The sequence below is a fragment of the Carettochelys insculpta genome, chromosome 5, assembly GCF_033958435.1.
Source record: "Carettochelys insculpta isolate YL-2023 chromosome 5, ASM3395843v1, whole genome shotgun sequence".
NCBI classification, from domain to species: domain Eukaryota; kingdom Metazoa; phylum Chordata; order Testudines; family Carettochelyidae; genus Carettochelys; species Carettochelys insculpta.
The window spans coordinates 129455139-129479880 of NC_134141.1; the positions used below are offsets into that span (position 1 = coordinate 129455139).

General features: G+C 59.3%; 1 protein-coding gene across 5 annotated transcripts in view; it reads left to right on the forward strand.

Annotated features, from left to right (window-relative positions):
* Positions 1-24742, forward strand: part of TLN1 (talin 1) — a 168744-nt gene that overhangs the window by 102817 nt on the left and 41185 nt on the right. For all 5 annotated transcript variants that reach the window (XM_074995927.1, XM_074995932.1, XM_074995930.1 and 2 more), the window contains 23 exons: positions 95-389; positions 776-942; positions 2522-2650; positions 3133-3246; positions 7240-7353; positions 7606-7740; positions 7896-8024; positions 8474-8576; positions 9182-9390; positions 10073-10192; positions 10718-10915; positions 11327-11466; positions 12140-12233; positions 13472-13561; positions 17928-18050; positions 19685-19828; positions 20344-20505; positions 20704-20844; positions 21158-21339; positions 22012-22144; positions 22929-23030; positions 23140-23310; positions 24093-24242. In XM_074995927.1, coding sequence (XP_074852028.1) covers positions 95-389; positions 776-942; positions 2522-2650; positions 3133-3246; positions 7240-7353; positions 7606-7740; positions 7896-8024; positions 8474-8576; positions 9182-9390; positions 10073-10192; positions 10718-10915; positions 11327-11466; positions 12140-12233; positions 13472-13561; positions 17928-18050; positions 19685-19828; positions 20344-20505; positions 20704-20844; positions 21158-21339; positions 22012-22144; positions 22929-23030; positions 23140-23310; positions 24093-24242 — 3345 coding nt within the window. The remainder of the gene's footprint in view (positions 1-94; positions 390-775; positions 943-2521; positions 2651-3132; positions 3247-7239; positions 7354-7605; positions 7741-7895; positions 8025-8473; positions 8577-9181; positions 9391-10072; positions 10193-10717; positions 10916-11326; positions 11467-12139; positions 12234-13471; positions 13562-17927; positions 18051-19684; positions 19829-20343; positions 20506-20703; positions 20845-21157; positions 21340-22011; positions 22145-22928; positions 23031-23139; positions 23311-24092; positions 24243-24742) is intronic.

Below are 24742 nucleotides of genomic sequence, written 5' to 3' on the forward strand. Positions count from 1 at the left end.
AAGGGGCAAGCTTAACCCTCACTGCACTGCTGTGCCAGGTGGGCCCAGGCCTAGGTCAGTAACAGAACAGTGGTGGTCTCTCTCTCGCCTGCAGGTGGTGGCTCCCACAATCAGCTCCCCTGTGTGCCAGGAGCAGCTGATTGAGGCTGGCAAGCTGGTGGCCAAGTCAGCAGAAGGCTGCGTGGAGGCCTCGCAGGCAGCCACGGATGATGAGCAGCTGCTGAAGCAGGTGGGGGTGGCGGCGACGGCGGTGACGCAGGCCCTGAACAACCTGCTGCAGCACATCAAGCAGCATGCCACTGGCGGGCAGCCCATTGGGCGCTACGACCAGGCCACTGACACCATCCTCAACGTCACTGAGAACATCTTCAGCTCCATGGGCGATGCAGGTGAGGGGCGGGGAGACCGCCACAGGTACTGGAGCCCGCTGTGGCTCTGTGGGGGCGCGCTCATGGGGGGAGGGGTGTGTTTCTGCAAGCCCTGGCGTGACCTGGCACTGCCTAGGAGTGGAGTGCAGGCCAGTGCTAGCCCGGACCTGCACAGCTCCCGGGGCAGGGCAAGCTGACCCGGCTGGGGTCTCAAGGGAAGGGGGCATGCATGGGGCAGAGACTCACCACGCCCCAGTCGCTGGGCCTGGGGGTGGCACTGGCATGTTGGGCAGGCGGATGTTAGCGACCCTGCGCCAGTCATGGGGCATGTGGTTGGGGGCAATGACCCTGTCTTCAGGTGGGCAGCCCTCGGCTCGCTGACAGGCTGCTCTCCCTTTGCTCCCCAGGGGAAATGGTGCGCCAGGCTCGCATTCTGGCTCAGGCAACCTCCGACCTCGTGAACGCCATCAAAGCTGACGCCGAGGGGGAGACGGACCTGGAGAACTCGCGCAAGCTGCTGAGTGCAGCCAAGATGCTGGCTGACGCCACTGCCAAGATGGTGGAGGCAGCAAAGGTCTGCAGCTCTCTGGGCAGGAGGGGCAGAGCAGGGTGCGGGGGGCACAGTAGCAGCTTCAGGATTAGTTTCCATGGCACGGCCAGTGCGGGGGGAGAGCCGCAGCCCAGTGCTAGGAGCTGCAGGGAGCAGGGCTGCGACTCTGGGGCAGAGGGCCGGCGTGACAGGGTCCCTGTGGGAAATTCAGCAGTGGGGTGTGGATGCAAGTGTTCCAGGGCCTTCTCTGTGCAGGTCTGGAGGCCTCAGCTCCCATGAAATGGTGGTAATTAGTCATTTAAATAAAGCAATAAAACTGAGCAGGTGATTTAGGGTTGAGTTTTTGGAGTTGGTGTGGGGGAAGGCTGAGCGTGATGCTGTTCTAAGCAATTACTGTTCAGTAGTGAGGCAGGCAGGTCAGCCCTACACCTAGGACGAGAGAAGACCAGGCCTCGTGCGTCTGGGGACTCTGAGCCCCCGAATGATAGAGTGGGCGCAACTGTTTTAATGGTGCTTTGATGGCAAATGAGTGGTCTAATTTAAAATTAGCGTCATCATCGTCAACAGCCATGGGCTCAGCGTCCATTGGTGCCTGATGTCTCCCTCACTATTTCGTTCGCTCTCTCCCTGTCCAGTGCAGAGTGGCTTAGCTTCTGTAGACCAGCTCTGTGCCAATCTGCTCTATCGTCTACCCGTTCTCTGTGGGGTGGGGTCTGCCTTTCCTATTCGAACCGTCCATTATGCCAAATACCTGGACCTTGATTTTTCGTTTGTTGTTCATTCTGCAAATATGCCTGAATAGCTGTAACTTGAGTTGGATAACCTTCTGCAGTAAATCTAAAGCAAGCATATGATTAATTTTAACTCATTTAACTAATTACCGTTAAATTTAGTTTTGACAGTACTATAATTACGTGTTTTATTTTTGTATTACCTATTTAAGGTTAAGCATTATTTTAATTTACATCTGGTTAAATATGATGTTGCTAGCTGTTAATATAGAACGTGTTGTTTTAAAACTTTAAAATATGTGTAAAAACTTGTATGAACTGCAATGTGCATTAATGGTTTCTTACCTTGTACTTCAGAGGTCTCACTTCACTTTGCCTCTGTTGCCTTTGGCTTCCCTTAGTCACTATCAAGCATGTGTTCAAGAGATTTTTGGGCATGCTTATAAGTCAGGATTTCATACAAGCATAAGCAAGTAGTTTTCTTGTAGGCAGCACCCTGGAGGGAATCCTACGGCTGTAAAACAGCAGCACCATCATTTCTTCCTGCCTCTCAGCCCACAAGGTTCTCTGTGTTGGGCTCTGAGCATTGGGTCCCTGAATCTCTTTAGGACTGTTTACTCTGAAACCTAAGAATGGTGTTAGAATAACGGTGCTGTTACCTCTGTCATTACTGACCCGTTCCAGGGGAGCATCGTGCTTCTCTGGGCTCGGATTGCACACCACTGCTCTGTAGCTGTGGTGGACTGAGTGGGGGCTGCCAGGGGCAACTCTGGTGCTAGGGGTGAGATACAGCAGCTGTCGTTGTGGTGGGGAGGCCTGCAAGGTGCTGTCAGGGAGGCGTCTGACTTGACTCGTTTTCCTGCTCTCTCCAGGGAGCTGCAGCCCACCCAGACAGTGAGGAGCAGCAGCAGCGGCTCCGGGAAGCGGCTGAGGGGCTCCGCATGGCGACCAATGCCGCAGCTCAGAACGCCATCAAGAAAAAGCTCGTGCACAAGCTGGAGGTGAGAAGCCGGGGCTGGGGCTGCAGGGGAGGGCCAGGTGCTCAGCGAGCCTGTGGAGGCGGGGTTCTGAGAGGAAGGATAAGGAGGTGTGCCAAAGGTGTGGTGGATGGGTTGGACAAGGGACAGCCAGCGTTCAGGAGCCCTCAGCTCTGGCACACAGTCACCTTCCTTAGAATGGCGAAAGCTCCCAGTGAACCCCACGGAGCCCCCCTTCTCCCTCCTGCCACACCCCAGCTCGGGGGTTCGGCTGATAGGCTGCTCTTCTGTTGCTTGTCATTTCCTCCCCACACCCTGCCTGGGATGTGAGTCCCCCAGGGTGTTGGGTTGTACAGGGCGGCCCCTATTTCAGTGTCAGGCTGATCCCAGGGCCTGTGAGTCAGCAGCAGGAGGGAGCTGTAGGCTGGAATGTCCAGGCAGCTGCTCCCTTCCTCGCGCCCCAGCATTGGGCAGCTCTGACTGACCAGTGGCTTTCTCTCTGCCAGCATGCGGCCAAGCAGGCTGCAGCCTCCGCCACACAGACCATCGCTGCCGCGCAACATGCTGCCGCCTCCAACAAGAACCCTGCTGCGCAGCAGCAGCTGGTGCAGAGCTGCAAGGTAAGGAGCAAGGCTCTGCTGACCCTGCCGGGCCATGTGTGTGCCCCCCGCCCCATGCTGTCTCATGGCAGGCCCTCAGCACGATGTCACAGGGCAGGATCACTCCCCCAGCCCTTCCCCTGCCTGCTGCTCTGCGCCCACCAGACAGTGGCTCTCACCGGGCCACGGTCTCCACCTGGCATCAGAGCACACCTCTGGTGAGCTGGGCACAGGGGTGCCTCCGAGGGAAGCAGTGCCCCAGAGAAAGCATTTCAGAGCTAGGGTGACCATCTATCCCATACTGGGCGGGACAGCCCTAGATTTCAGGTGCCGGAAAGGCATCCCGCCTTATTTTTTAAAAGGGGCCAATTGCCCCGTATTAGGCCCCTCGCAGGTTGACCTTTTCCCTCAGCAGCCTGCGCAGGCACAGCTGCTGGCCAGAGAGCTCATGAAGAGCTTATGTGCTCCCCAGCCACAGGAAGAGGGAGTCATCGGGGGCCCTCAAAGACAGAGTAGGTTGGTGCTCCGCCTCCCGGCTCCCTGCGCCTTTGGAAAACTGGGGGAGCACCAGTGGCTGCCACCTCCATTCTGGCTCCCCGAGCTTTGGGGCAGCCAGGGGAGCTCTTACGGCTGCTGCCCACCTTCCAGCTCCCTGTGCTTCGGGGAAGCTGGGGGAGCACTGGCGGCTGCCACCCACTTCCGGCACCCTGCACCTGGGGGAAGCCAGGGGAGCGCCAGTGGCTGCCGCCCGCTTCCCAGCTCCTTGGAAGGAGCCACGCCCCTCCCACATATCTCCGGGCGATATGGTCACCCTATTCATTGCCCACTGTGGGAGGTAGCATGCAAGTGCTGGGATCTTAGTCTTGCAGTCCAGGCCAAGGAGCAGCTTAGGTGACCCAGAGCAGCTCCTATGGAAGGGGAATGACCTCTCCTAGTTTTGGGGGGTGGGAGGCCCCTGCTCTTGGAGCGTATCCCCTCAGGGTGGGAGGTATCCCTGCTTGCAGGATGGTATCTCCCAGGCTGGCAGGGAACAGGGGGGCCCTGCTCTCAGAGCATCTTCTCACTAGTTGGACGTGGGGGGAATTATTGCATAACCAACAAGCCACAATTCCATAATCATGAAAGAAGACAACACCAGGTAAGAGGTCGTCCCATTAGCGCAGGGCAAGGAAGGCGGTGGCTGGAAATAATTTACATATTAACAGATGGAATTAAGGAGAAGCTGATAGCAGTTGTTACAAATGAATTAAGTGCACAACATTGATAAGGGAAACTAAAGACAATGAAGAATCCGTGGCTGACAATAAGAGAAGATTCTAGTGTACCAGGACCAAAATAAAGCCTTTCCCGAAGCATAGGCCCATTACTAAGTGGAGATGATGAATCAGATGATGATGCAGAAAAGGGAGATTTGTTCAGTAAGTATAACTCTGTATCTGGAAAGATGTGGGCCAATTCATTTATATCCTTTAATAACTAACAAGGATGCTCGACAATATCTGCTAGAGAAGAACCTGTTGAAATCAGTCAGCTCAGACAATATTCACTCAAGCAATCAAGCATCCTAGAAGAGTTGGCCAAGGACATCTCGGGGCTGCTGTTATGATTTGTAATAAATCTTGGACTACTGAGGAAATTTCAGAGCTCTAGGCAAGTGTGGTGACCTGGGTAGCTATAGGCTGGTTAGCCTGCCCTCAATCTTGGGCAATTTGGTGGAAAGGTGGAAGGGGATTCAACTGATAAAGAATTGCATGGTAGAAACTTAACTGATGCGAGTCAGCTTGGGTTTGTGACAAACAGGACTGTTAAACAAATCCAATTTCACTGTTGATTATGAATTTTGGTAAGAAAAGTAACTGTTGATGTAATACACTTCTGGGAGGGACTGGTTTTGTATCATGTGACATTCTGATAAAAAACAGCCCTGATTAGATCAGTAAAATGCAGGCTAAGCGCAGTAATATCCAGGTAACTGGTGGGTTTCAGAGAGTTGTTGTCAGTGGTGACAAGTATCAGAGGGGTGGCCATGTGAGTCTGTATCTGCAAAAATGAGAAGCCCTGTGGCACCTTATAGACTAACAGATATATTGGAACATAAACTTTTGTGGGCAGAGACCTGCTTTGTCAGATGCATCTGATGAAGTGGGTCTCTGCCCACGGAAGTTTATGGTCCAATATATCTGTTAGTCTATAAGGTGCCACAGGGCTTCTCGTTGTTGTCTGGTGGTGGTGTTTCTGGTGGAGTTCAAAGGGGATCAGTTCTAGGCCCAACACCATTCAGAGTTTTTAATCAATTACGTGGCTGGAAATGCAAAGCCTGCTGGTGACACAGACGAACAAGCAGTAAAGAATGAGCACAGGGTCGCTGCACTGTGATCTGAATCGCTTCATAAGCTGGATCTGCTCAAACAAGTGTATTTTAAGTCATGTGCCAAGTGCCGTGGCCAGCAGCCTGCTGTGCTCTGGAAAGCAGTGGTGCTGCAGAGGAGTTAGGTGGCACAGTAGAGCTGCTCATGCAGTGCTGCAGCCCAAGGGGCTGAATGTAAGCCTTGGTGCATCAGTGAGAGCAGGAGCAAGGAAGTAATTTACCTGGGTAAGTGGTGCTGCTGAGGTGGATTCCAGAGCCTGTGACCCGTTTTGTTGTGTGCGTTTTTGAAAATAATATTGAACAATTGGAGCAAGTGAGGGCTGGAACAAGATGCCTTCTGCATCCAGGTCAGCAGGTGCCATGCTTGCTGTGTGTGACTACTGTCCTGGGGAGAGATGGCTCTTCTCGGGGCAGGCAGGGCAATAGCCGCTGCCTGGCAGCTGAAGCCAGGTGCATGCAGATTCAAAATAAGGCCCAGATGTTTCTCAGTGAGAGTGATTAGCTGGCAATAAACTCCCACATGGAGCAGTGCTCTTGGTTCTTGGTCCAATTGCCTGTCTTACAGCCACATGCAAGTTCTGGACTCAGTTCACAGGGGTCGGGTTGAGATTCAGGAGTCTGTGTCATACAGCAGGTCAGACCAGGGGTTACAGGGCTGGTCTCTTCTGACCCTCAGCTCTGAGTCCCTGCTCAGAGCATGGGAGCCCACCTTGCTCCCCAGGCACAATCTGTTCCAACTCTGCACCAACTCTCTGTTCTGTGTATGGCCTATCCCTGGCATGGGCAGGAGGTCAGTGAGCCCTGCTCCGGCCCGAGGCCTGTTGTAGGGAATCACAGAATCATAGAAGAGTAGGACTGGAAGGGACCTCGAGAGGCCATCAAGTCCAGCCCCCTGCCCTCATGGCAGGACCAAGCACTTTCTAGACCATCCCTGAAAGCCATCTATCTAACCTCTTCTTAAATATCTCCAGTGATGGAGATTCCACAACCTCCCTTGGCAATTCATTCCAGTGTTTGATCACCCTGACGGTTAGGAACTTTTTCGTAATGTCCAACCTGAACCTCCCCTGCTGCAATTTAAGTCCATTGCCTCTTGTTCTATCCTCAGAGGCAAGGAAGAACAAGTTCCCTCCCTCTGCCTTATGACACCCTTTTAGATACCTGAAAACTGCTGTCATGTCCCCCCTCAATCTTCTCTTTTCCAAACTAAACAAGCCCAGTTCTTTCAGCCTTTCTTCATAGGTCATGTTCTCTAGACCTTTGATCATTCTCGTTGCTCTTCTCTGGGCCCTCTCCAATTTCTCCACATCCTTCCTGAACCGCAGTGCCCAGAACTGGACACAATACTCCAGCTGAGGCCTAACCAGCGCAGAGTAGAGCGGGAGAATGACTTCTCGTGTCTTGTTCACAACACACCTGTTAATGCGTCCTAGAGTCATGTTTGCTTTTTTTGGAACAACATCACACTGTTGACTCATATTTAGCTTGTGGTCCACTATAACCCCTAGATCCCTTTCTGCTGTACTCATTCCTAGGCAGTCCTTTCCCATTCTCCTTGACACCATAGAGTGTTCCGCTTAGCCCCGTCTCTCTGCCCAACCCCGGCTGTGGACTCCCCACTGACTCACTCTCCTGTTGATTTGCAGGTGGTGGCAGATCAGATCCCAATGCTGGTACAGGGTGTGCGAGGAAGCCAGTCACAGCCAGATAGCCCCAGCTCTCAGCTCGCACTCATTGCAGCCAGCCAGAACTTCTTGCAGGTACCAGCCAGGCTCCCCTTGCAGCCGGCATGGGGCCTACGCCAGGCACACCCCTTGCCTCACCCTCTGCTTTCTGACCTCTGGATCTTTTGTCCCTCCGGTGGTGAGCTGAGTGGCTCTGACTGCCCAGCACATGTGCGTTGTGGCCCCAGAGCCTAGGACCTCTCTGCCTGCCCTCCAGAGCACAAGGTGGGGGTGGTGAGGATTGCTGCCCTATCCTGTCCTCATGGCTTTTCTTTCCCTCCCCAACAGCCTGGTGGGAAGATGGTAGCTGCAGCCAAAGCCACTGTCCCCACCATCACAGACCAGGCCTCCGCCATGCAGCTCAGCCAGTGTGCCAAGAACCTGGCTGCAGCCCTTGCTGAGCTCCGGACAGCTGCACAGAAGGTAAGCGACTCTTCCTGGCCTGCCCTGGTGGTTGCTCACGGAGGGGCCAAGGGCAGGGGTGGCTCACGGAGGGGCCGGGAGCAGGGGTGGCTCACCAAGGGGCCGGGAGCAGGGGTGGCTGCCCATGTGGCTCGGTTCCTTTCTCCCTGCATCAGGCACAGGAGGCCTGCGGTCCCCTGGAGATCGACTCAGCACTCAGCCTGGTGCAGAGCTTGGAACGAGACCTGCAGGAATCCAAGGCTGCCGCCCGAGATGGCAAGCTCAAGCCCCTGCCCGGGGAGACGGTAAGTGCCCCAGTAGGGAGGTGGGTGGGTTGTGCAATGGAGGTGGGATTGATGGTCAGTTTGGTTAGGAGATGGCAGAGGGAGTTGGGGATTCATGGGTGGGAGGGGGTGAGGAGTTGGGGTGGGTGGGAGGGGGAGTGGGGTGGGGGCGTGGGAGGGGATGAGGGGTGGGGGTGAGAGTGAGTGGGATGGGGTGGGGCAGGTGGGAGGGGGTGAGGGGTGAGGGTGGGTGGGAGGAGGGTTGGAGTCGGGGTGGGTGGATGGATGGAAGGGGATGAGGGGTAGGGGCAGTTGGGAGGGGAGTGGGCAGAACAGGGATGGGGATGTGCTGGGGAGAGGGGATGAGAGGCCTGCATGGTGGGGGCGGGAGGGGTTGAAGAGTGGCTGGTGGGTGAGGCTAAGGAGGTGACTTGAGGGGCAGCAGGTAAACCCTCACTGACCACCCACAGATGGAGAAATGTGCTCAGGACCTGGGGAACAGCACGAAGGCGGTCAGCTCTGCCATCGCCCAGCTGCTGGGGGAAGTGGCCCAAGGCAACGAGAACTATACAGGTAGTGGGGCGAGCACTCCAGGCCTGATGGCAGGGGAACAGGCCCCAGTCTGCCCCCAGTCAAGGCCCTGCACGGCCCTGTCCCCATGACGGCTGCTGTACACGTGTCGCAGAGAGGGTCCCTCCCTGGATGGCCAGTGCTCAGGTCTCAGCCACTGGGCAGCGTAGGGAGACAGCAGGAAGGTAAACATGAAGGGCAGAGGCAGGGCTGGCCCGATGGGGGAAGGTCACTGGTCCTGTGGCCTGGAACAGGGCTGGGCCCTGTGGCCCAGATTAGAGGGGGAAGAGGGCCCAAATCCATGACACAGATGGAAGGGGAGCAGATGGCATGTGAATTCCGGGGGGAAGAGTTAATAACTCCATAAACTCATGGAGGAGCCTGGTGGTGGGGGGTGTGGGTCCTGTGTCCCAATGGAGGGATTGGGAGAAGGGAGCTGGCTCTGTAGCCCAGAAAGGAGATGGCTTGTCCAGCTTTGGGGTGCTCAGAATGGGGGCTGAGCCTGGCTGTACAAGGGGTGTCGGAGCAGGGAATGGTCCCCCAGTATCTGTGTGGCTGGGGATCATGGAGGCCCTGTGCAGCTGGTTAGCAGGTTGCATCTCTCCCAGGGATCGCTGCGCGGGAGGTGGCCCAGGCCCTGCGCTCCCTTAGTCAGGCTGCCCGGGGTGTCGCCGCCAACACGGCCGACCCTCAGGTGCAGAATGCCATGCTGGAGTGCGCTGGCGATGTCATGGATAAAGCTGGAAACCTCATTGAGGAGGCACGCAAGGCAGTGAGCAAGCCGGGTGACCCTGAGAGCCAGCAGCGCCTTGCCCAGGTGAGTGGGGGTATGGGGAGTAGGGGGGTCCCAGGTTCCCAACATCCCCCCAACCCAGCCACCCTGAGAGCCAGTAGCACCTGGCCCAGGTGAGCAGTGGAGGGGGGTCCCAGGCTCCCAATAGCCTCCCAACCCAGCCACCCTGAGAGCCAGTAGCACCTGGCCCAGGTGAGCAGTGGAGGGGCATCCCAGGCTCCCAATTTCACCAACTCCACACAGATTCTTCCAGGCCCCAAAGGGTCCAGCCACAGTCCCAGGTGGATCTTACCCAAGTCACTTCGCTGCGCCAATCCTTTAGAGCCTAAAATCTAAAGGTTTATTAACAAAGACAGGAAGAACAGGGTAAGAGAGAAAAATTGTTACAGTGACACTTCACATACATCAGTTACAGCCCTTGGTGCAGCCAGCCATGTTCTGCACTCATTCTTGGAAGTCTTTGTGAGCATCCTTCCGAGGGACAGGCCCCTGGTCCAGACATGCTTAACTCACCCCAAGACCCAACAGCCCCCTCCGGCCCAAATCCCCAGGCCCTGGTGGTCTTGACAGCCATTGAAAGCTTCAGTCAGTCTGAGGGATGGTGTCCAGCCCACCACTCGCCCGGGAGGGAGAGGTCTGTGGGGAAGGGGTACCAGGGTGGAGCCCACATGTGCCCATGTGATGGACTGTCCCTGGCTCCTGGCAGGTAGCCAAGGCCGTGTCCCAGGCCCTGAACCGCTGTGTGAACTGCCTCCCAGGGCAGCGGGATGTGGACGCCGCTATTCGCACTGTGAGCGAGGCCAGCAAGAAGCTGCTGGTTGAATCGGTAGGTACAGCTGCAGCAGCCCTGCGGCCATGGGGCTGGAGCATGAGCCCTCCCTGCGGTCCCAGCCAGGAGGTCCCCAGCCCACGTGGGAGCTGGCTGCTCACTGTGCTGACAGGCGGATCCCCAAGGTTCAGCCTCCCACGTTCACAGCACCAAGATGCCCACTGCCTGAAGTGCCCAGCTCAGGGGCTGCATGGTGGGAGGGGCCCTCGCTCCATTTTGTATTGCCCTGAGCCATGTTTCAGGGTCTCCCTGCTCTGGGACCAGTGTGCCCTGCTGAGCTTCCCTCTGGCCAGCCCTGCTCAGTCACCTGTTTGCCCAGCTCAGCTGAGTGCTCCAGGTGCGCCAGGCAGAGGGAGCATGTGACACCGACGGGCCGTCTCTGCTGCCCCCAGCCCTGATTTCAGAATCAGTGTCCACCTCTCCTGGGCTTCCCGTACCACCTGTGGGTGCAGGACATGGCTGCAAGTGTCTGGGACCTCCCCTGCTTGCGTGTTGCCCTAACCTCCTTTTCTCTGCTTCCAGCTCCCACCCAGCACCAAGAGCTTCCAGGAGGCACAGAGCCAGCTGAACCAGGCTGCAGCTGGGCTGAACCAGGCTGCCAATGAGTTGGTGCAGGCCTCCCGTGGCACCCCCCAGGACTTGGCTAAGTCCTCTGGCAAATTCGGGCAGGACTTCAACGAGTTCCTGGAGGCTGGGATGGAGATGGCTGGCCAGTCCCCGGTACGAGTGAGCACCTGGGCAGCAGTCAGTGCAGGGCCAGGTTAGCTGGTGGGTGGCTGCGTGAGCAGCAGTTACTCTGTGTCTGGTTGAGGTGAGCTGGAGTGAGCAGCTCACTGGCTTTGCTGGCTGGGGCCTGCCTGACCATCCAGTGCCTGACCAGGTGGCTGATGAGCTGTTTGGCAGGAGGTGGGTGGCCGTGTTTCTGGCGAGTTAGCTATTGGTTAGTGGTTGGGCTATTGGCGGAGCGGGAAAAGGGTGCCTGGGAAGTGGGGGAGAGCGGCAGAAAGTTGTGACTGAGTTGGTAGGGCAGCTGGTGGGTGGAGCCCAGCAGGGCCAGCCGGGTGGCTGAGTGGGCTGGGTTGGAGTTACCTGCAAGGGTGACCAGTGGAAGGTTCTCTTGGCTGGTTGCAGAATAAGGAGGACCAGGCACAGGTGGTGTCGAACCTGAAGAGCATCTCCATGTCCTCCAGCAAGCTGCTGCTGGCTGCAAAGGCACTCTCCGCAGACCCCACTGCACCCAACCTCAAGAACCAGCTGGCAGCCGCTGCCCGGTAGGAGATGCCGCTGGCGGGCTGGTGCCCTGCTGTCCCACCCTGTGGGGAGGGAGACAGGCAGGAGCCTCTAGTCCCAAGGGCCTGGGGCTGAGCGGGCAGCACCCTGTCTGTATCTAGTGCATATGCATCTACATAGACAGGCTGGGCGTCTGTCTTAGCCACTAACCAGCTGGAAGAGGGCACTGCACACCTCCCCAGTGCAGGACCAGGCAGCCCTCCCTGAGGGACGCAGCCTGGAGACGTTCACTCATCAGTGCCTGCCAGTCTTGTGCCCACCAGAGAACCGTGCACTGCGCCAAGGCAGGACCTGCGTGGGGCTCCCCAGTAGGACTGGCCGGCTGCTCATCCAGTTCTCTCGTCTGCCTCCAGCTGGCAGGCTAGGAATTGGTGTGTCCTGTCTGCTGGGTGTTTGCAGGTGGGGGCTGGAGAGTGCAGAGCTTGGCAAAGGGTGAAGGATCGGGGGGATGGGCCCCTGTGTGTGAGGCTGAGGCACAGCTGACCTCTGCAGGGCTCAGTCCGGTCTGGAGCTGCTTTTGCATGTCAAGCACCCTGCACCAGTCTTTTCGTTGCTGGGAGTGGCTGGGGGCTCCCCCCAGCTCCTGTTCCCACCCCTGCAAGCCACCTGCTAGCAGTCGATAGTGGCAGTCACTGAGTCTCCCTGTTTTGGCAGAGCTGTGACCGACAGCATTAACCAGCTGATCACAATGTGCACCCAGCAGGCTCCAGGCCAGAAGGAGTGTGACAACGCCTTGCGGGAGCTGGAGGTGAAAGGGCTGCCCAGGGAAGAGCTGGGGAGCGGGGGCAGAGGCGGGCACACTGGGGCAGGGGCACACCAGGGAAGAATTGGGAGTGCTTGGAGTCTGCAGGGGGTCACCTGGGGCAGGGGGCTTGCCAGGGTAGAGCTGGGGACAGAAGGGGGCCTCCCAGGGCAGGGGAAAGACCAAGGGAGAGCTGATGGTGGAGGGGGCTACCCTAGGGTGGAGAGAGAGGGGCAGGTGAGATACTCGGGGGAGAGTTGGGGTGCAGGGAGGTTGCCTGGGGTAGAGGATGTTCCAGAAGAGAGATGGGGTGGCAGGGACATTCAGGGGAGAGCTGGGGGTGGAGGGGGCTGTCTGGGAAGGGGACATGCCAGGGGAGATCTGGGGCGGCAGAGATGTTCAGGGGAGAGCTGGGGATGAAGGAGGTCATCTGGGAAGGGGACATGCCAGGGGAGAGCTGGGGCGGCAGAGACGTTCAGGGGAGAGCTGGGGGGTGGAGGGGGCTGTCTGGGAAGGGGACATGCCAGGGGAGATCTGGGGCGGCAGAGATGTTCAGGGGAGAGCTGGGGATGAAGGAGGTCATCTGGGAAGGGGACATGCCAGGGGAGAGCTGGGGCGGCAGAGATGTTCAAGGGAGAGCTGGGGGTGGAGGAGGTCGTCTGGGAAGGGGACATGCCAGGGGAGAGCTGGGGCGGCAGAGATGTTCAGGGGAGAGCTGGGGGTGGAGGAGGTCGTCTGGGAAGGGGACATGCCAGGGGAGAGCTGGGGCAGCAGAGATGTTCAGGGGAGAGCTGGGGGTGGAGGAGGTCGTCTGGGAAGGGGACATGCCAGGGGAGAGCTGGGGCGGCAGAGATGTTCAGGGGAGAGCTGGGGGTGGAGGAGGTCGTCTGGGAAGGGGACATGCCAGGGGAGAGCTGGGGCGGCAGAGATGTTCAGGGGAGAGCTGGGGGGTGGAGGGGGCTGTCTGGGAAGGGGACATGCCAGGAGAGATCTGGGTTGCAGGGACATTCAGGGGAGAGGTGTGGGTGCAGGGGCCACCCGAGGGTGGGGACATGCCAGTGAAGAGGTAGGGGCAGTGGGGGAACCTGGGCTCCCTGAGTTCTTCCTGCTGAAGGAGGTTCCGTTACTGATCAAATTGTGGGGGACATGGTTGTGTGAGGAGTGGAGGGGCAGGGGACCATGAACCGTAAAGTTTAATGTCCCTGCATGGGATTGCTGCTCAGTCTAATGTGTTTCCCCTGCAGACAGTGCGGGAGCTGCTGGAGAACCCCACCCAGGCTGTCAATGACATGTCCTACTTCAATTGCCTAGACAGTGTCATGGAGAACTCCAAGGTGAGCCATGGGGGTAGGGGGCATGGGGTACACGATTTGGGAGGGCTGGGTCAAGGCATGGTGGTGGGGGCTGGCAGAAGGTCAGCATGTGCACAGCTGGGGCCTGGAGGGCAGCAGTGAGCCTTGGAGTCTGTCTGGGAAGGCTCATTGTGGCATTTGCTCCCAGCTGGTTTCCATTTGTCTCCTGCTTACCGTGTGCGGTGATATGCTCTCGCCCCATGTCCGTGTGTCTGCCACTTTGCCTGTGCTGGCTCTGCCTGTCCCTGGCAGTCTCGCAGATGCTCCACAGTTCAGGTTCCTGTAGCAGAGATCACCTATCTGGGATTCTGGACCTTGGGCCTGGGCAGAGTCAGTGCAAGGCAGAAGTTTTCTTGGTCCTCTAGGGCCAGTCTCCCTAGGCCGTTCTTCAAGTGAATGCTCGTGTCCATTCCAAGCTGGGCGTGCGCTGGCGCATGCCCACTTGCCAGAAGCTTTTTGCCCTAGTTGGTAGCCCTTGGGTCGGAGCGGCGCCGTGCAGTGGCACCGATATGCCAACCAACATATGCACCCCCAACCTGCCCCCCGCTCAGCTCCTTCTCGCCATGCTGTTGGTTGCTGGAGCTCCCGCTCTCCTCCTTCCTCACTGGTAGACAATGTAGATAGTGTAATTAGTGTTAGTTGTAAATAGTTCTAACTAAGGATAGTAGTTAGCAATTTGTTTTTTAATTGCCGGGGTGGGTTCCCTGCTTCCCTCCCTGCCTGCTTCTCCAGGCTTTAAAACTTGCAAGAACTGTGGCATGCGTATGCCCAAGTCTTGTCTGCACGCAGACTACCATGCCTGTCTTGGGGAAGGTCATCAGGGCAACTGCTGTGGGATCTGCCATCCCTTTAAGCCCAGGACTCTAAAAATGCTCCTCATGGAGGCGGCATTCCAACCAGATGTGCCCCCTGCCCTGCTCCAAAGGGCCAAGTGCAGGCTCCTTGGTGTGTGCTATCAGTTCACAGTTCTCCCATTCGGTCTGTCCGCTTCCCCGAGGTTCTTCACCAAATGCATGGCGGTGGTGGCAGTCTTCCTGCGGAGGCTCGGGGTCCAATTGTTCCCATACCTGGGCGACTGGCTGGTCCAAGAGAACTCTCAGGCTCAGGTGCAGCAGGAGCTGCGGTTAATACGTCAGACGTTTGACAGTCTCGGTCTCCTGGTCAATGAGACATAGTCAGTTCTGGTCCCGACACAAGGAAGGAAGTTTGGGGGAGCCCTCCTGGACTCGAGCAAAGCCAGACAGCAGGTTTCAAACTACAGCGAGTATTATACACGATATCAGGTTCCACACCACGACAGCCAGGTGCTGCATGAGGCTGATGGGTCACATGGCAGCCTGTATGGTTGTGGCCCAGTACGCCTGGCTCCGAGTGTGTCCCTTTTAGCTATGGCTGGCCTCAGTTTACCGCCCTGTCAGGGACAGCATAACCATGTCGGTCAGGGTTCCACCCTTGGTTGGTGGCTGGACGCTCAGACGGTCTGTGCAGGAGGGCCCTTCAGGCCTCCCCAACCCTCAGTCTATCTCGTGACGGACTCTTTGGATCTGGGCTGGGGGCTCATCTGGGGGAGCACCAAACGCAGGCCCTGTGGAGCCGGGCAGACCTTGGGCTCCATTTAAATGTCAGGTTGCTCAGGGCCATCTGCCTGGCATGCGAGGTCTCCCAGGACACTTTGACGGGGCATTGCATGGTCGTGAGTACAGACAATATGGCAGCAATGTACTATATAGACCAATGGGGGAGGGGGAGTTTCTCTCTCCTGCGTCATGAGGCCCTCAAGCTGTGGGAGTTTTGCATTCGGCATCAGATGCTTCTGCAGGCCCATTACCTTCCAGGAGTCCCAAATTCGTCAGCAGACCGTCTCAGCAGGTCCTCTGTGGACCATGAGTGGCTGCTACACCCAGATGTTCTGCAACTAATTTTCCAAGGGTGAGGACATCCCTCAGTGGACGCGTTCGCCTCGCACCTCAGTGCGAAGTGCTGGATGTTTTGTTGTTTCTGGAATCGGAGTCCGGGTCCTGGGAAGATGCGTTCAGCATTCCCTGGTCGGGCCCGTTGTTATACACTTTCCCTCCGATTCTGCTCATCCACAAGGTTCTGCTCAAAATTTGGTCAGATCAGGCATCGGTCATCCTAGTGGCCCCGGCATAGACTCGGCAGCACTGGTACTCTGTCCTCCTGGAAATGTCAGTCTGCAAACCGGTAGCGCTCCCATTACGGCCAGGTCTGTTGTTGCAGGAGGAGGGGCAACTGCAGCATCCCGGCCTTCTGTCACTGCACCTCAAGGTGCAGAAGCTCCATGGCTGAGAGCCCTGGAGCTCTCATGCTCAGACCCCATAAGGGAGGTGGTGTTAAATAGCAGGAAACCTTCCACGAGGGCAGCCTTTGTAGCCAAGGGGAAGAGGTTTTCGGCTTGGGTTTCTCAAAAGGTGCCCTCCCCTTCACAGGCCTCAATACCTTTGATTCTTGACTGTTTGTGGTATTTGAGCCAGGAGGGACTGCCTTTATCCTCCATTAAGGTGCATTTGGCAGCCACAGCAGCCATGCACGGTCCCAGGGTATCCTTAGTGTTCTCAGACCCTGTTGTGAAAAGGTTTATGAGAGGCCTGGAAAGGATTAAACTGCAGGTGCAGGTCCCTTTACCTGCATGGATCTTAATCTGGTGTTGCCAAAGCTTATGGGGGGCCCCTTTGAACCCCTCTTGTTCCCCACTGTTTCTAAGTTACAAAACAGCCTTTTTGTGGCCATTACCACGGGCAGGAAGGTGTCTGAGATAAGGGCACCAATGGTGGACACACCCTATACAGTGTTTCCACAGGGACAAGGTTAGACTGAGACCTCATCTGACATTCTTACTGAAGGTGGTCTCCTCTTTCTAGGTCAGCCAGGATATGTCTTTGCCGTTTTTTTGCCCAGAACCTCATGCCTCTCCTAGGGAACAGAGTTTATATACCTGAGATGTTCGAAGGGCTCTGGCCTTCTTTATGGACAGGACCGAGCCTTTTAGAAAGACACAGCAGTTGTTAGTGGCGGTGGCTAACAGGAGAAGGGCCTCCCAGGCTCCTCTCAGCGAATCTCCTCCCAGATAGCGACCTGCATAAAAGAATGTTATAAGCTGGCAGGGGTTCCCTCTCCCCGATCAGGGATCACTCTACCAGAGTGCATGCAACTTCCACTGCGTATTTAGCCCACATTCCTGTCTGGGACCTCTGCAGGGTCCTCGCTTCATGCATTTATGGCCCATTATGCGCTGACGCAGCACACTCGGGAGGACACTGCAGTGGGCAGGGCTGTCTTACAGCCCTCCTGGGGCTCTGACCCCACCTCCTAGGCGTTGCCCATGTTCACCCAGTTTGGAATGCACACGAGCAATCACTGGAAGAAGCTGGTGTTCTTCGAGGTGTGTTACTCACGTCCATTCCAGAATCGTTCCGCCTTCCCCAGTGTCGAAGCAGCCAGCGAGAAGGAACTAAGCCAGGGGCCGGGGGGGTGCATATATTAGTCGCCATATCACCGCCACTCCAGGGGTCGTCACTCCAACCCAATGGCCACCGGCTAGGACAGAAAGTTTCCGACAGCTGGGCGTGCGCTGCTGCGCACCAGCTTGTAATGGACACGAGCAGCACATCTCGAAGGACACCAGTTACGAACAGATCGCTGTCTGAGGCCTGCCCTGCCATGTGCTTCTGCGTGCCCAGAGCCCTCCACCCAGTGAAGATGGGGTCCAGGCTGCTAGTCCCAGGGCCTGCCTGACCTCCAGGCAGGGACACATTTCCCCTGGTGCTCCATGTCTCTCTACAGAACATCTTGTCCCTGCTGTTCCTGAGGTGCCAGCAGCGGGCCGGGTGCCGTGCCCCACGCACTGCAGGGAGGGAATAGACCTCTGCACAGAAGCTGGTGCTGAAGGCCTGGGCCCTTCATGGCCCTGCATCAGCAGGCTGGTTCCAGTCAGGGCAGAGGGTCTGGCCTCCCAGAGCAGCGCAGGAGAAAGGAGAGTGATGTTTGTGGCAGAACCAGCCAGGCAGGCTCCTGGCTCAGAGGACAGGGCAGGGCAGGGCAAGGGGGGAATGAGATTCGAGCAGGTGAGTGGGGCCAGCTAAACTGTGAAGAGCCTGGCTGGGGAGGACAGCCTCCTGAAGCTGGTGCCATGGAGACAGGGAGCTGGAACCATGGGATAGCAGCAGCGTACGGGTGGAGAGAGGCTGCAGATTCAGCATGGGTGAGGCTGAAAGTCTGGACGGTTTGGGAGCAGCTACGCCGCTGAGATGGCAGGGGACAGCGTGTCGGTCTGTCCCACTTGGTGGAGGCATTGGGCGTCTCCATCTCTGGACACGTCTCTCTCCCCCAGGTCCTGGGCGAAGCTATGGCGGGAATTTCCCAGCATGCCAAAAACAGCAAACTGCCCGAGTTTGGGGACGCGATCAGCACAGCCTCCAAGGCGCTCTGCGGATTCACAGAGGCCGCTGCTCAGGTGAGAGAGGTCCCAGCTCCGGCTTCACCCAGCCCCTCACAACGGCCGTGGGGCTGGGAGTGAGAGAGCTTCTCCCTCACTGTGTCACCGGGAACCAGCCCCCTGCCGTCCCGACCCCACCCCATCCCCAGAGCTCCTTCCCCTCAGTCCCCCCCACTGCTGCCCCGACCCCACCCCGTCCCCAGAGCTCCTCTCCCTCAGCCCCCACCACTGCTGCCCTGACCCCACCTCATCCCCAGAGCTCCTTCCCCTCAGCCCCCCCCACTGCTGCCCCGACCCCACCCTGTCCCCAGTGCTCCTTCCCCTCAGCGCCCCCACTGCTGCCCCGACCCCACCCCCTCCCCAGAGCTCCTTCCCCTCAGCCCCCCCCACTGCTGCCCCAACCCCACCCCGTCCCCAGAGCTCCTCTCCCTCAGTCCCCCCCACTGCTGCCCCGACCCCACCCTGTCCCCAGTGCTCCTTCCCCTCAGCGCCCCCACTGCTGCCCCAACCCCACCCCGTCCCCAGAGCTCCTCTCCCTCGGTCCCCCCCACTGCTGCCCCGACCCCACCCTGTCCCCAGTGCTCCTTCCCCTCAGCGCCCCCACTGCTGCCCCAACCCCACCCCGTCCCCAGAGCTCCTCTCCCTCGGTCCCCCCCACTGCTGCCCCGACCCCACCCTGTCCCCAGTGCTCCTTCCCCTCAGCGCCCCCACTGCTGCCCCAACCCCACCCCGTCCCCAGAGCTCCTCTCCCTCGGTCCCCCCCACTGCTGCCCCAACCCCACCCCATCCCCAGAGCTCCTTCCCCTCAGTCCCCCCCACTGCTGCCCTGACCCCACCTCATCCCCAGAGCTCCTTCCCCTCAGCCCCCCCCACTGCTGCCCCGACCCCACCCTGTCCCCAGTGCTCCTTCCCCTCAGCCCCCCCCACTGCTGCCCCGACCCCACCCTGTCCCCAGTGCTCCTTCCCCTCAGCGCCCCCACTGCTGCCCCGCCCCCACCTCCTCCCCAGAGCTCCTTCCCCTCAGCCCCGCCCCACTGCTGCCCCAACCCCACCCCGTCCCCAGAGCTCCTCTCCCTCGGTCCCCCCAACTGCTGCCCCGACCCCACCTCATCCCCAGAGCTCCTTCCCCTCAGTCCCCCCCACTGCTGCCCCGACCCCACCCCATCCCCAGAGCTCCTTCCCCTCAGTCCCCCCCACTGCTGCCCCGACCCCACCCCGTCCCCAGAGCTCCTCTCCCTCAGCCCCCACCACTGCTGCCCTGACCCCACCTCATCCCCAGAGCTCCTTCCCCTCAGCCCCGCCCACTGCTGCCCCGACCCCACCCTGTCCCCAGTGCTCCTTCCCCTCAGCGCCCCCACTGCTGCCCCGCCCCCACCCCGTCCCCAGAGCTCCTTCCCCTCAGCCCCCCCCACTGCTGCCCCAACCCCACCCCGTCCCCAGAGCTCCTCTCCCTCGGTCCCCCCCACTGCTGCCCCAACCCCACCCCGTCCCCAGACCTCCTGTCCCTCAGCCCCCGCCACTGCTGCCCCGACCCCACCCTGTCCCCAGAGCTCCTCTCCCTCAGACCTCCCACTGTTGACCCGACCCCACCCTGACTCTGAGGCCTGTCTGGCCCCTGTGCTTTCCCAACTTCTTCTCTCTGGTGCTGCCAGGCTGCCTATCTGGTGGCCGTTTCAGACCCTAACAGCCAGGCCGGACAGCAGGGCCTGGTGGACCCCACCCAGTTTGCCAGAGCCAACCAAGCAATCCAGATGGCCTGCCAGAACCTGGTGGACCCGGCCTGCACACAGTCCCAGGTGAGAAGGCAGCTGTGCTGGGAAGGAACAGGCTATCTGGGTACCAGGCCCCTTCACACTCAGCAGTCGGGAATGCTGCTGGAAGGGTGGTATGATGGCACATGATCCCTTCCCCACTCTGCATGGGGCCAGCAGGGTGCTGGTGTGGGAATAGCAGACGTCCTGCTTGGTAGAGGGCAGCAGGAGGGGCTCCTTTAGCCCTGCTCTGGAGGGATGGGTAGGGTTGAGGAAGGTCCACCCATGGTGTGGGGCAGCAGGGTGTGGTAGGGCCCCTCAGCCCCTCTCTGTCGGGAGAATAGGCAGGTGTGAGGCAGGGAAGTGCAGAGGGCCCCACTGACCCAGCAGCAGGAGAAGTTGGAGCTGAGATCCAGGGCTGAATGGGCGGCACGTGATTCTGCCCCCTCTCGGGGGGAGACAGGGGAGCAGTGCGTAGGGGACCCTGCCTAATGGTAGGAGGGGATGGAGCTGGGATCCAGGGCTGGACAGGCAGCGTGCGACTCTTCCCCTCTCTACAGGTGCTGTCAGCTGCCACCATCGTAGCTAAGCACACCTCGGCCCTGTGTAACACCTGCCGCCTGGCCTCCTCTCGCACCGCCAACCCCGTCGCCAAGCGCCAGTTCGTCCAGTCTGCCAAGGAGGTGGCCAATAGCACGGCCAACCTGGTCAAGACCATCAAGGTACCACTGCCCTGATGTTGGTGGGATGGCCACCAGCCGGGGCGGACACCAGTGGGTGCTGTGCTCAGGGAGGGGCTGTGGCATCCCCTTCAGGAGGATTGAGAGCTCTGGGGAGTGGGGACGGGCTATGGAGGAGGCACAGCTAGCCTGCCATCTGGGCCCATTGCAATAACCAGCTGGTCTCTCCCACTGTGCCAGGCGCTTGATGGAGCCTTTAACGAGGATAACCGGGAGCGTTGCCGGGCAGCCACTGCCCCACTCATCGAGGCTGTGGACAACCTGACAGCCTTCGCCTCCAACCCGGAGTTCGCTACTGTCCCTGCACAGATCAGCCCGGAGGTGCGAGCTGCCTGGGGCAGGCATGGAGTGTGCTCTGCTCAGGGCTAATACCTGTTGGGCAGGGTGGGGGCTGGCTTGTCATAGCTCAGACTGTGGAGGGGGAAGCAGGCCCCATGGCCCAGGCAGCGGCTCCAGCACAGGGAGCTCAGGGTGACTTTCTGGATCTGGGTGTAGGTGGAGGCACGGGGTAGGTCTTAGGAAATGGGAGGGGATGTCGGGGGATCGGAGGGGAGATTGCTCAGTGTCATGGGGCTTTGGTCGCAGGGAGTGTGCAGTGCCTCTGCCTCATCAGGCCATCCTCTCCCCCTGACAGGGGCGCAGAGCCATGGAGCCAATCCTTACCTCTGCCAAGACCATGCTGGAGAGCTCAGCCGGCCTCATCCAGACAGCCCGCTCTCTGGCTGTCAACCCCAAGGACCCGCCCAGGTGGTCGGTGCTGGCCGGGCACTCCCGCACCGTCTCTGATTCCATCAAGAAGCTGATCACCAACATGCGGTGAGTGCAGCCTGTCTCTGGGTGTGCGCACCAGTGCTGTCATCCCCCCACGTCTCTGCCTTTAGCCCCTGACTGGGCTGGGGACCCTGGGGTCCAGCTCCACTCTCGCTTACATGCAAAGGCTCTAGCTGTGCTTGGAAACACACCGCGAGTGGGATGCTCGCAGGGTCTGCAGGCAACTGGGCTCTGGAACACGGGGCCGCCACGGTCACCTCAGCAGCTGTCATGGCTTAAGCCCAACCAGGAGTGAACATCCGCCTGAGCCCTTTCCCTGCCGGTGCCTCCCTGGTGGCAGGTTGTGCACCAGAGCTGGGCAGCACGGGTCTGGATGGGAGCAAGGGCTTGCTGGCGCTGAAGGAGCGAAAGGTGGCAGGGCATGATTGGCAGTGCCCACTAGTGCCCTGGGGCAAGGGAGAGGGTGGCGGCGTGCTGGCCAAGAGATGATCAGGGCCCTTGAAGTGCAGTGGTGCATTCTGGGGTGGAGGAGGAGAGCCCTGAGCACCCCCAGCCCAGTGCTCCCACTCGGGCAGGGCAGAGACACCTGTCTGGGCTGAGGGTTGGTGCTAGCCTGGACTTCCCCAGAGTGTGGGCTCCTTGGCACCTGCGCAGGCCCTGGCTGAAGCTGAAGCCGTTCCGACCTGGGGGTGGGGCTGATGGTGGACTGTCTCACAGGGATAAAGCTCCTGGGCAGCGGGAGTGTGATGAAGCCATCGAGGTGCTGAACAAGTGCATGCGGGATGTGGACCAGGCCTCCCTGGCTGCCATCAGTCAGCAGCTGGCCCCTCGAGAAGGCATCTCCCAGGAGGTGAGTCTGGGGGGCATCATGGGCCCATTGCCCATGGGGCTCAGTGCTCTTCCAGTCCCTGCTCCAAGGGGAAAGGCCAGTGTGTGCCATGCTGGGGGCTGCTCTCGAGTGAAAACTCCGTGTGGCCTCACACCTCAAAGTCAAGCTCCCCTTCCCAGAAGGAACTTGATTCCAGGGGCAACTGACTGCACCACTGTTAAATGCATCACAGAATCTGGAAGCTGCATGACCCCTGTGAGGTCTCTGCTCCCCCAGCATCCTGGAGCTCTAGTCTGCACCTGCAGGCCACGGAGCCTAGGGCAGAGGTGGCTGCTTCCTGGCTGAGCCCCCTTTGCTGTCATGAGACATGCTGGGATTTGGCTGTCACGCAGCAGTTCCTCCCCGCCCTGCAGAGCAGGTCCCAGGCAGCAACTTGCGTAGGGACCTTGCCTTCTCTTAGGTCTCCATCCACGTGACCATGGGGATTCATAGCTCCTGTGAGGTGGGGCATGTAGCCGCACCCTCATGTGCCCCAGTGACCACTAAAGTGAGGTGCCGCTGTGTAGAGCAGGCAGTGGCTCGGCTGCCCTAACATGCTGAAGGGTGTGATTTCAGTAGGCCCCTAGAGGGCCATCCAACCTCTCTGCCCCTAGACTAGCTCCTCTGGGATAGGCCAGTGACCAAATCACCACCATCGGCTCCTCCTGGAGCAGGCCCGTGGCCTGGGCTGCTATTCCCTTCTCTGCCCTCTGTCTCTGGGATCTGCACCATGCAGCGGGCTCACTTCTCACGGCCTCCCCTCCAGGCTTTGCACAACCAGATGATCACAGCTGTCCAAGAGATCAGCAACCTAATTGAGCCTGTGGCCAGCGCCGCCAGGGCTGAGGCTTCGCAGCTGGGGCACAAGGTAAGGGGCAGGGCCTTGGGCTGGAGGGACATGGGGCGTGGGGTCTGTATTGGGTGCCTGGCAGGAACTAGCCTTCGTCTGCCCTGGCACTAATGCTGCTCCTCCACAGGTGTCCCAGATGGCTCAGTACTTTGAGCCGCTCATTCTGGCCGCTGTTGGTGCTGCTTCCAAGACGCTCAACCACCAGCAGCAGATGAACCTCCTGGATCAGACAAAGACACTGGCTGAATCTGCCCTGCAGATGCTGTACACTGCCAAGGAGGCGGGTGGGAACCCCAAGGTGTGTGCAGGGAGCTCTCCCTCCAGCAGCAGGAAGGGACGGGGCTAGGGCTGGGGCTGCCCCGAGCAGTGTAATGGGCAGTAGAGCTGAGTGGTGGGGGGTGAAGCCTGTCTCTACCTGTGCGGTGTGCACACCGGGGGCAGGGTCTCTGTGCACACATGCACAGCAGAGCTGCCATCGAGCACATGTGCACTCTTCCTGGCACATCGCACTACTGCAGCAGCCCTGCCTCAGCTTCCCTGGTGGACACATCACATGCAGCTTAGCCCACTCACTGGAGCCAGCCTGGTCCGGGGGCAGAGTCCCCAAGTGCAACAGAAAAATGAACCAAAGGGATGCACAGCCCTGCTGGGTCCAGCTTTCATCCACATCCCTTCAGGCAGGCCACAGCAGCAGCCTGCCGGGGTAGCAAAGCAGAGAGGTGGGGTCAGGCCGACCCTTCCGTCGCTCCCAGCTCTCGCCAGGCTGCTGTTCTTCCTGGTCGCTGCCCAGCTGCAGAGCCCCTTGTCACCTGCAGGCCTGGCATCTTACACCCCCCAACAGCTCATTAACCCTTCCTGGCCTGTGCCCGTGGGCGTGGCGGGCACATGTGCAGGGCTGGCAGCACTTGCCTAGCAGCGAGAGTGTGTGCCACTGCGGTGAGGGGTGCGTGTGAGGTAGCCAGCAGGGTTTCCTGAGCATAGGCCCACGTGCTCCTGGCCATGGATTCTTAGCTGTGGCCAGGCTATGCCAAGTGGAACTGCTGGTGGCTGCCTCTGTCTGACACAGGCCTGTGCTTGCAGCAAGCCGCCCACACGCAGGAGGCACTGGAGGAGGCCGTGCAGATGATGAAGGAAGCCGTGGAGGACCTGACCACCACTCTGAATGAGGCCGCCAGTGCTGCTGGGGTCGTCGGGGGCATGGTGGACTCCATCACCCAGGCTATCAACCAGGCAAGGGAATGGGCCCTGCGCATGGATGGGCTGTTTGCGGTGGGCTGCCATCTTGTGCTCTAGAATCCAGGCACTTTCCCACACGCTCAGGGAGAAGTGGTGAGTGGGTCTGGGGTCCCTGCCATCTCCTGGAGCCCTGGCCATGGAATGAGATGGGTCCATTCTCGGGCACCACTCCTTCCTGAGCTGAGCATCCTGAGGTGCTCAGCCTAGGACTAGCGGGGCTTGCAGAGTAGTCAGCTCTTTGGAGCTGGGGCTGGCGTCCAGGCTCTGAATCCCAGAGAGGCAGGCGGGCCCAAGCCACGGCTTCTGAGTACTGTCCTGGCAGCTCTGCACAGAGCGTGAGCACCAGCCCTCTGACCTGTCTGTGGCCCAGCCAGGGAGACCCATATCTGCTCCCACACAGAGTCCAGACTGAAAGTCTCCTGGGCTCAATTCCTTTGCTTAACAGAGGGAAGGAGAAGAGCTGATTTGTTCCTAGACTGTAAGTCCGCACATGG